This window comes from Tiliqua scincoides, chromosome 3 (genome assembly GCF_035046505.1).
Source record: "Tiliqua scincoides isolate rTilSci1 chromosome 3, rTilSci1.hap2, whole genome shotgun sequence".
Classification (NCBI taxonomy): Eukaryota; Metazoa; Chordata; class Lepidosauria; order Squamata; family Scincidae; genus Tiliqua; species Tiliqua scincoides.
The window spans coordinates 130,522,835-130,534,448 of NC_089823.1; the positions used below are offsets into that span (position 1 = coordinate 130,522,835).

General features: G+C 42.9%; 1 protein-coding gene across 1 annotated transcript in view; it reads left to right on the forward strand.

Moving 5' to 3' along the window:
- WDFY4 (WDFY family member 4) overlaps window positions 1-11,614 on the forward strand; it is a 161,136-nt gene that overhangs the window by 132,480 nt on the left and 17,042 nt on the right. Inside the window, exons 53-57 of the mRNA XM_066621374.1 lie at window positions 684-775; window positions 2,550-2,762; window positions 5,295-5,442; window positions 7,409-7,566; window positions 8,505-8,663. Of these exons, the coding sequence (XP_066477471.1) occupies window positions 684-775; window positions 2,550-2,762; window positions 5,295-5,442; window positions 7,409-7,566; window positions 8,505-8,663 (770 nt within the window). The remainder of the gene's footprint in view (window positions 1-683; window positions 776-2,549; window positions 2,763-5,294; window positions 5,443-7,408; window positions 7,567-8,504; window positions 8,664-11,614) is intronic.

The following is an 11,614-nucleotide window of genomic DNA, read 5'->3' on the forward strand; positions in this document are numbered from 1 at the left end:
CAACCTCCTGATTTTAGAAATGGGCTGTCAGATCCAAAGGAGGGCACCAGAATGAGGTCTCTTGTTATCAGGTGTGCTCCCTGGGGCATTTGGTGGGGCTGCTGTGAGATACAGGAAGCTGGACTAGATGGGCCTATGGCCTGATCCAGTGGGGCTGTTCTTATGGGAGGGAACAGACACCACATCCAGGCTCCCCTGCAAATGCCTGTGAGCCCCAAAGAAACTTTCTGGTCCATGCCTTCCCATTTCACCCCATGGGTCCCCTTCTATTTGGGTTGTCCTAGTTGAGGATGCATCATATATTGCAAATTTTAGAGAGATAGCCAAGTGAGTTTGCTGCAGTCTTATGGTATCTTAAAGATTAATAGTTGCAGGAAGTGTTATCCCCAATTTACACACTTGGTACTGTATTTACCAGCGTCGGTGGATGCAGTTCAAGATTCAGCACTAGCTGCACATTTGCAACGGCTAGCACAGGCACAGCAGCTGCTGCTCCGGATTAGGATTGGGCTGTGTATCCATCTTAATCTACCCCATTCTGCCCTTTTATGTAGGTATGCTGTATCCTTGGAATTCGAGATGTGGAAGAAATGGGAGAACTTTCTTGGACCAACCTTTTCACACCGCAAACGGCATTCAGGATCAGTGATTGTTCTTTGTATTTTTGTTTTGGTCACTTTCAGGAAACTTACAGGATGGGACTTTGTTAGATGATGTGCAATTGCCACCATGGGCAGAAGGAAATCCCCATAGATTTATTAGCTTGCATAGACAGGTCAGTATGAAAAGGCATGAAAGCTGAACATTGTGGATACCTAAAGCAGCAGCACAGGGCTCAGTTGATGTTCTCTAGATTTGGTGTTTTTTTGGTCCAAAAATAATTATTCAGAGCAGGGGTGTCCAAACTTTATGGCAGGAGGGCCACATCATCTCTCTGACACTGTGTCAGGGGATGGGAAAAAAAGAATTAATTTACATTTAAAATTTGAATAAATTTACATAAATGAATATATTAGAGATGGAATGTATATGAATGAATGAAGGTCTCACGATAGCTCAAGGCCTGTAAAGGCCTTGTACAAAGTAAGGCCAACCTTTTCTCTGCTGCTGCTGCTTCACAAATGTGAAACAGCAAAGCAGCTGAGGGAGCCCTTGGCCCACAACTCACATGAGAGGTTGAACAGTTGGCCCTTGTACTGAGAGCAATCACACTGGGCCAGTGTGGGCTCCAGCAAATCTATGGTGGGCAGAGGTTCATTGGAGACTGGGGACTCTCCACGGGCCGGATTGGGGGGGCACTGAGGGCTGCAAATGGCTCTTGGGCTGGGGTTTGGGCACCCCTGATTTAAAGGAACTCCTGAAAAACCCCTTAATACATAATACTGTCTGCAACTACTTCAATACTCTTTGCTGCTGCTTTGGTAGTCATTTTTGTCTCTGTTTTGTTCATCCTCAGGAGGTTTCCTCTAATCAGGAATCACTGCTAGATACGATGTTTTCATATTATATCATTGATCAGATTTTGCTATTTGCTAAGAGTAAATACATCTCAGTTTATTGTGAGAGCAGTTCTTCTTATATAGGTCATGTGACTGTCCCAAACCAATCAGGGGCTGCTCTAACAAAACAAACATTTCTTAGCCTGTTCAGTTACTCCTGGAAATTGTCCAAAAGAGTGAAGTTCTCTTGATTTGGATGAAGCTTTTTCACAAAACAGGTCCTTTACTTTTAGCTCAGGATTCAGTCCCTTTGCGGCCTTTTTTATGGACTTTTCAGAAAGAAGGATTTCCAGAGCAGATGGAACAGAATCCCTGCCTCTCTATCCATTGCCTCCACGGCTATGGAACATTGTCATTAATAGTAGATACATAAATTGTACACTGCTTTAGGTAAAGCTGGGTTTAGAAAAGCAGTATACAGGTGGGAACTTAATATCCACTGATTTCGTATTCAATGATTTCACTTACCACTGATACTGAGGTCCAAGTTTAAATGCCTTGTAACATGGAAATAAAGCACCAAAATCCAATTTCCCACCTTCACGCTGTTAAATAATAATAATTTCATTCCATTAGATTCCATTATTCATCCTATCTAGTGTCTGAATGTGGTGTAGTGTCTATACCAATGCATTCTGGGGCAACAATAGAGGAGCAAAAAACTTGAAAGTGGGTCTTTAAAGCTACTGGTGTTTTTTTTTTTAATCCACTGGGGGTTCCACAACGGAACCCCAATGAATAGTGAGGCACAACCTGTATAAGCATATTAATTAAATTGTCAGGATTTTTTTAATTTAGTCTAAAATGTGTCATTCTTACTAGCATGTAAATTTGGGAGTCCTCAGATCCATCTCAAAAGATGATACCATACCCTTTCATATTCCCTTGAAGACCTAGTACACCCTGGAACAACTTCTCTGGTCAGTGCAAAAGTGCAGAACCTTCCTTGGATAATCTGGTGTCAGGCAGATGGTCCATAAGGAATAAAGGGTAGCTTGATATTTCTGCTAATAAGGTAACTCTAAAAATATTTTGGCTCTTGGGTTACAGGCACTAGAAAGCAATTATGTCAGCGCCCATCTCCATCACTGGATAGATCTGATCTTTGGTCACAAACAGCATGGCCCAGCTGCAGTGAAGGCTGTGAACGTTTTTCATCCCTATTTCTATGGTGATCAGGTGAATCTGGACAGCATCAGTGACCCACTTATCAAAAGCACCATCCTGGGATTTGTCAGCAATTTTGGACAAATTCCAAAGCAGGTACAGTGCAGGTTGCAGGGTGGTGGTGGTGGTGTGGTGGTGGAATTGAGCAACTCTGAACATTTGGAACTAGAAAGATCACCAAACTTGATTCCAGAGTGGGATTTTGTAGGATTGCTCAGGAAACCAGAACATTGAGACTTGGTCTTCTGACTAGTGCTGGGATAAAGAAGCAAGCTGTGGGCAGCCACATCTTGTAATTTCACAGCCCTCCGATCAAAATCTTGCTTCCTTTTTCCTGTATGGGGTGAACCTCAAAGTCTTTAATCAAAGAAAGCCTCAGAGAATCCGGTTATTGCCTCTTCTCCTCCTGTTCTAACCACAGAGGAGCACAGAACTCCTTCCCCATCAGTTTCCCCATTCTTTTATATATTTTATGCAGCTAGCTTGCAAGTAGTCACTTTTTACATCAGCAGAATTTTACTCATGAAAATTCACTCCAGGTCAAGGGAATCGACATTATGTCCTGGGCAGGAAGAAAGTCACTATAGAAGCCAAACTGTTCAAAGCACATTTTAGATGCCTAGCAAGAAAACCAAGGCTAATGTTACATTTAAACCAGACAGAAACTATACTGATGGGGAAGCCTCATAACCCACCAAGGGGAACCAGAAGCAGGGCATTTCCCCTTAAGGAGAGCACCCTTGTTCTGTTGGCAGCAATAGTACCACAGCAGTCACCACTGCTGCCACTGCCAAGGGGCTTTTTTACTTACCTGGGGGACAGCGCTAGCCTCCTGCAGGGTCCTGAAGCTTTCAGCCCCCTCTGATCTCCTCCGCAGTGCTGAAAAAGCCCTTATCTTCTATCTAAATCTACTTCTGTTTTCCCTGAAAATCAGAAATAGCTTTAGATCAGGGGTAATGGCTTTTTACGGAAGCTGCGGAGGAGATCGGAGGGGGCTATGAGCCTCAAGGACCCTGCAGGAGTCCAGCGCTGCCCTGCAGGTGTGAAAAAACTGCTTGGCAGCAGCATTGCTGTGGTGCCGTCTCTGCCCCCCTCCCTGCCCACACAAACACCTGGTTCCCAACTCCCCTGTAGGAGTTTGGGAACCACTGCTCTAGGAGATGCAGGCTATGAGTCATCTATAAAGTGACTAACCATTTTTGGGACAGGATACCCTGCAGCCTGAACGTTCTCCTTGAGCAACCTTTTATCTGCCTACGGATATGCTGGCTGCAGTGTCTTCCCCGTGTGCTCTCTGTGGGGCTCCCCTGAAAACAGTTTGAAAACTGCTGTTAGTACAGAATTTCTGGACTAAATTCAAAGTTCTAATGCAAAAGAGAAGCCCTGCATAGCTTGGAAATGCATATTTATTGAATTTAAAAGATTTATACTACCCTTCTGCCCCAGTAACAGGGTGTCCAGGGTGCTTCTCTAAGTGCCTCTCCCTGTACAAGTTTGCTCTCCTATTAAGGGTGCAATCCTAACTGCGCCCTAGACCAGCACAAGTCCCTTGCGCCAGCCCGGGAGGGTCACAAATGTGCCATAGAGCACGTATGCACCTCCTACACAGGGATGCGCGCCAGCCTACGGAGGCTTCACCAACTTGGGAAGGGAGGGCTGTGTCAGCAGAGCTTGGTCCACACAGGGGTCTGGGGAGGGCAGGGAGGAGGTGGGGAGGAAGCGGGAGGCAGGCATTTTGGGGTGGGGGGAGGGTAGGAGGAGGGCAGTCCTGGAGGTGGGTGGGTGGGTGGGGACTGGCAGGCGGGGCTGGGACCTAGCTGTTATGCTGGATCCTAACCCCATTCCCCGGGCAATGCAGAGCAGCTTTAAGCTGCTCCATTCTCTTCGGACTTGTGCCACCTCTTGAGGTGGCACAAGTCTGAGAAGACTCATTGGGGCCATAGTGGCTTATCCAGGGTAAGGGAATTTCCCTTTGCCTCTGGCTGAGCCACTTCTGGCCCCAATCTTGAGCTGGATACAGCGCAGGCCTCCTGGCCTGTTCAGAGCAAGATAGGATTGCAGTGTAAGATAATCAAGAAGGGGCCTGATCTGTATACCATCTTCCACAGTGGTGAGAACAACAGTGGAAGAGAATCAACTTCTTCTTGGTAGTGGCTCTGAGGTTTTGAAACAGCTCCCCTTGCAGAGGTCAAAACTACTTCTGGCTGGCCTTTCAAAAGAAGTGTATGGCCAATGTGTTTATTGTTCTGGCCATGTGATGCTTGCTCTTTTAGTTGTATTACTGTATAGTTCTGCTGGTTTTAATAAATGGTGTATTTAAATCCATGCTTTTAATTATTGTTTTTTACTTTGTCAACTGTTAATTGCTTTATGGATGTTTTTGGTTGCTATAAGCTGCTTTGAATGAAGTAGAAATAGGACACAAATATTTTAAATACCATTCTATAGTTGAGATTCCCAAGGTGTGTGTGTGTGTGTGGGGGGGGGTCTTATTTCAGACCTCACATAAGCCAGTAGGCACTAGATGTTTAGGACCAAAAATAGAGCCTGCAAACATTGTACAAAAGGGAACATCCAATGTGTTTGCTTGTTTTACATTGGCTTTTTGTTCCTGTTTCTTCCTTGCAGCTCTTTACCAAACCACACCCAGCCAGGAATGCCCTAGGGAAGCATTCAATGGGGAGAGAGAATATGCTCTTTGCTTATCCAGCTGGTCAGTTGCCACCATCACTCAGCAGTCTACATAGTCTGAAGTTCTCATCTGTTGCTGTCAAAGGTATAGGCTTTCTGTGCACTTCATGGTAAAAGAGCACAAAATATTTAGCTCTTCTAAGCCTGCAGTAATTCTTAGAGTACAAGTACAGTTTGCTGGGATGAAAGTACCCACTACTAGGAGATAAGGAATAGGTGATCATGTCAGTCACCAGACTAAGAACTAGTTGATCATTATGGTCAGTTTATGTATCCCCTTTAAACTTGCTGATAGTGGCCTCTTACTATGTCCACCCTTTTGGCACCTTTTGTGCAATGTGTATCTCTTATCATCCTCATTGTTCTTGTGCTCCCTGAGTCCTGGTTTATTACAGAGTGCAAAACTAATACTGTGTTCATGGGGAAGGCTGAGATAAATAATTTTGGAGCTACTCTTGGCCATAAACAGCCAGGAGCAGACTATGTATAATTATGTATGACTATGTATAACTATACATAACTATGTATAACAGACTAGATAACTGCAACATTTGAATCCTCAAAATGGCTTTTAGGACTATCCTACAGCAGCGGTTTTCAAACTCTCCAGGAGTTTGGAATCTGCTCTGAGTTCTGGCGGGGGTGGGGGGGGAGAGGCAGCAGGTGCGGGGGGAAGCAGCCTCTCGGGGGTGCGGGGAGCCCTGTGCAACTGTCTGCAGGGCTCCCCAATGTTTCAAAAGTGAAAGTGGAGCAATCACACTCCAATTCTGGTTTAGCGGAGGTGGGGCGCGATTGCTCCACTTTCACTTCTAAAGCACTGGGGAGCCCTGCAGACACTCGCGAACTCCTGGGAAGCTGCAGGAGGCTCTGGTAAGTGCAGCCAAGCCCCTGCAGTCCCCTGAGTAGTGTGATCCTGGGGATCACACCGCTGCCTCCGTGCTGCCCCCGCCCCTTAAGGGTGGGGGCAGGGAGTGTCTTACAGTGATTGCATGGAATTAAGGAAGGACAGAACTGCTCAGTCACAGAAATGAAATCATTATGTTCCATCAAAATTCGAGTGAATTGTGGAAGCTAGAAAGAATTCCAAGACACACTGTGGACACCAAAGTTCTCACTGCACCGAAGAGACCTTTGGACTGTAGTGGGCTATGCTAGAACCCCACCTTGCTTTCTGATAGGTATGTGAGGGTACAAATTGGCAAGGTTTTCTTTCCTTCTCCCACTGAATTAGAGATGCATGAGATGCATCCCTTGATAGAAAATCTGTGATCCAGCAAGTGATAATATGCCCACTCTCTGGATCAGAGACCTTTAAGATGCAAGGCAGGAACATAACTTAATCCTAGTCTGAAGTGGGCCATGTAAATCTCAGGCCCATGGTGGAACCTCCCCGTAACTGCAAGCTCTCCCACCTCTCAATGGGACCTCCATTAAGCTCTGATCACTGCAGTTTCTAGGCTGAACAATGGGAAATGTGGTTCCCCTGATGCCTAGCGGCCCAGGATGCTGTTGTGCATGCTGATAGCTTGTCTAGTATCAGTTCTAATAGAGGTTCTAACATGAGCCCCTGCTGCTGTTAGGTAAGCATGGTTCAGGTGAAAGTGAAGTGGGGATGGCAATAGCTCATGGCATGGTGGAGCAAAATGAGCCCGTGTTGAACCAGATGCGGACTCTTAAGGTGGCTGGGACAGAGGTGCCATGGGCTCAGTTCTTATTTTAAATTTTGCATTTTGAGCCCTTTCCCCTTTTCTAGACCCAACCCATTACAAATCATTAGTCATCCACACAAGATTGTTCAGAGGCTCTATGCTGGAGATTCCATTTCAACTCTTGGGATCATTTTGGGTCAGTTAGTAAGGATGAAATGTTTTCATATCTACATGCTGCCTAGATCAAAAGGTCATATCCCTTTGTTTCTCTGACCCTTCCTGAGGCTGCTGTGACCATGTATCCCAGAGGCTTTATGATAGCTCTATCCATCTGTTGAGGATGAAAGGTCACAAAGAAACTGCAGAAGGAACAAAAGAGTCATTTTTCCTTTTCTTATGCAGAGGCACCTCAAGGACCTGTTGGCCACATCGTATGTAATGAAAAGGGAATTTTAGCTGTGGGGAAGAACAAAATTTTGCTCCCTCCATTGTGGAATAAAGTGTTTTGCTGGGGATTTGATGATTTTACCTGCTGCCTCACTGGCTATGGATCAGACAAGGTAATTAAAGACAGATTTCTGGGTACTGATGCAAGAAACATAGTAAATTATGTGCTCAGGCAATCTGCATAGCTGTATGATTGGTAGTTGCTGCTACTGAGAGCTGGAGATGATGGATGTGAGTGTGCCTTGAATACAGAGAATCAACTTCCAATTAATGGGTATCAGTAATACGAAGTAAAAGACAAAGCTTAAACTGTCTTATTAACTGATAGTCTTTGTACTTTTTAGTTATTTGATTTTTCTCTATAAACCGCTTTGTGAACTTTTGTTGGAAAGTGGTATATAAATACTGCTAATAATAATAATAATAATAATAATTAATAAATGTCAAGCACGATGCTCTTTAATTATACTTTACATTCTTCTGTGCTTGGATTCTGTCTTCATATGTTGTTTTATTCATTATATCTATATAGCACTTAAAACTGTACAATTAAGAAACTAAGCTGTGAATTGATAATTCCCAGCCTGAATCTCTCCTCTTTGAATTCCCCTATCTTAGGCTAGGCAAGCTTATGCCTTAGAAATGACCACCCTTACAGGATGGTTTTTGAGGATTACAAGGTCATGTGAATGAAGTAGCTGTGAACATGTGAAAGTACCCCATAAATGTTAATATTATTTAAGATAGAAAACTGCATTTGTAGTCACTCTTTATTAACTGGTGGTTTTTCACTTAGTTCCAATCACTCTGCTAGATTCAGACATAGAGGAAAATGAATAACTTTTTAAAAATATACTTCTATTTCCCAAAGTTTTGGAATATTCTTTGAAAAAATTGAAGTATTTTGGATAGTTGCAAAACAAAGTAAATCATGAAATCACTCTGTATTCCACAAACATGTTCTGTCCTGATTTCTGAATTTCCCAGGCTGCTTACTGATCTATTTTGTCTCTGATATTATGCTTGCAATGACAATTTGTCCATTAAACAGAGCATGACCACATTTGAAGCCACAGCTGACTGGGGGGATTGCCTCTGTGCTGTGAGTCCCACACCAACAACACTCATCACCTCTGGAAGCAGCTCTGTGATGTGCTTCTGGGAACTCTCCACAACCAAGGATGGATCAACTTGTTTAAAACTGGAGAAGGTACTCATTGCAGCTCACATTTTGAAGCGGTTCAATGATTAGACCAGTAGTTCCCAAACTTACCTGGGTCATGACACCCTGGCAGCTTCTTCTTCCCAGTTCAGCCGGGCACTGCTATCTTGAAGAGATCCAAGATGGCGGAGCCCAAAGCCTGCTCTTCAAAATGGACTGAGGCATGTTTGCCTACTCATAAGTAAATGTGCATGTGTGGCTCAGTTTCACTTTCCATAAGGCTCAGTTTTCCTTGTCAGCAATCAGTTTGTCAATTTCAAAATCTACCAGCATTCAGGTTGTGACCCACTAGTGGGCCATGACTTACAGTTTGGGAAACACTGACCTAGCTGATTCTAGCATGTTAGGAAAGTTTGACTGGTTTTATATGGGCTCTGATTTAATGCATTTTGAAAATTTAGAGTGAAATAAGTTATTTTAAGATTTTTTGCTAAACATTTCTTCATTTCATTAATCAAACCCAGGGTATTTTAGATTAGTGTCCAGTATTCCATTTATGAGCAAGTTTATAGAGCTGGGATGCGATGACTCAGATCCAGGTTTTCTTGGATTAACTGATTAACCGGATCCATTTCATCTAGTTTCTGGCTGATCTGTCTCTAGGTCTGTGGACAGAAATTACCCTGGTTTGAGTATCTTCATCAAAAGCCAGGCATGGGAGTGTGCCCCTGGTCATTTTCTGGCTTTTAAAAAAAGTTTATGAAGTGTCTTTCCTGGAGACCCTTGAGTAGTAAGACACTGCTGTATATTACTTCCTAAATAATAATGAAATACTGATTTCTTTGCTTCTTAAAATTTGTTAAACCAGCTCTTTATCTGGTTTGGAGTCTTTCAAAAAATACATTTTTGTTAATGCCATAATATTCCTCTAATAACATCAGCATTTAAATTTGAGTTAATATAACAAAAATGCCTATGAGACTGACTACCAATGCAAATATAAAAATAAATTATAGTAACCAGTTAACACAGAGTTTATCATCATCATCATCATCAATGGAAAGATGATAGTAATATTTATTGATAAAACCAGTTCATTACAGTTCAGCACTAAGAATTGATAATCTGTTAATCTATTATTAATCTATTAATCAGTTATCAATATCTTATACATTTTAAACCAGCTTTATATATATATATAAAGTATCTTGTCAATATTAAAATTAGCAATAACAATAACAATAACAACGAGGTATTTATATACTGCCTTTCTGATCATTGGATTACTCCTCTGACTTTATTCAAAGCGCTTTACATAAGCAGGCATTTCTAAATCCCTCAGGGGGATTTTTACAATCATAGAGTTTCTCTCCTTCAAGAACCAACATTTCAGAATGGATCTTCCTGGTTTGGTCTCACTTCTGGCCTCCAGTTCTCCCACGCAGGCTGGCAAGCAGCTCCATCTCTCACATGGAGGGCAGCCAAGACGCTTCTTGCTCACACCAAGAGCAGGTGGAATCACTCAGCTCGGCTTGTCAGCTGCTTCAAGGTCTCGCCATTCTCAGCCGTTCAGGGAGCTGCCGGTGTCCTCCAACTGATGACCTTCTGATGTAATCTTCAGGAGGGTTCCCTTCCAAGAATTCTGTGGATGGCAAAAAACCGCACTATAGCTAATCAATTTAAAAAACAAAGTTTCTTTGCTCTGGTGATTTAAAAACAGCCTTGATGACCTTTTGAAATGCACACAGAGACCATCAGTCTCTCTCCAGGAGCTTAGGTTTCACTAGGAGACAGCTATCTCTCCCTTCACCAGGAGCCCCAGCGAGGGGGAAAGAATTGAGGAAGTGATTGGAGGTGATAATCACTGCCATTTAGCCTTCTTTCACGTGCTGAGGGGCAAGGGAGGAGTGAAGCCTGCTAGATAGAAAAATCTGTGGATACTTAAGTTATATCTGTAATCACTTGTATGATTGCTTGTATGATTACTGTCTGCAACAGTAAAAAGCAGTTTTTTAAACTGTGATTTTAAAGGGGTGCATTTTTCCCCTTCTCCAGTGATCAGCACATTCCTTCTCATTGCAGGGGTCATTTGTGTTGAGTCAAATTCGTGTATAAAAAATCCATGTATAACAAGGCTGGACCTGTATAAATATTATCTTATCAATGTTTTATACATATACAGTTTCTTAGTAACATCAATTCAATAACTATTGTTCAGGTAAGCTTTAATCACAGTGTTCCCAAGTAGAACAGAAGTTGGGTTCAAATCCAGTGGTTACTCAAGTGCTTAATCCAGGATTAGTTCATGGGGGAGATCTTAAATCAATGTGCAGGTTAGTTCATAAGTTTGTTCATAAGTTTGTTCATCTATTAATGTCCATAGGTTAGTTTGTAATTTTTTCACAGGAACTTCAACTTTGTATAAATAACCTAAATTCCTTTTCTTCCAATCACCCTTTTTAAAAAAGGAATACTCCAGATGGGGCTTTTTAACCTCCGAGTTCACTACTTCCCCCCTCTGGGTGGCTGCCAGCCAACGTTAATGATCTTAAAAATATCTTTCCCTCCTTCAAGCTTCTCAATTAAAGTTTAATGATCTGATTATTCACGGTTAAAACCTTTGTTCACTTTCATGTTGAATCTGGTGGGCCGTGGGGGGGAGTCTTCTCTGTTTTCCAGAACCATCCAGTATGGCGTCTGGGATGGAATGTGCTCCAGCACAGAGCAAAATCAGCATATCTTTGAAACTGCTGTTTCAAAAGATAATATTGGTTCATGCTCTCAGCCTTCATCCCTTCTTGGGAACAAAGTATTCCTCAATAATGAGGAACTTTGGAAAACACATCCATTTAGCAGATCACCGGGAGAACCCTCCAAGTTCCCTGCTACAGCACTGAGTAGTAGCTCCGCCTCCAATAACCTAAATTCCTATGATGCCACTTCCTCTGTACCGAAAAGACCAAAAAGTTGATTGAAGAGTTGACTCACCTCAGAGTCCA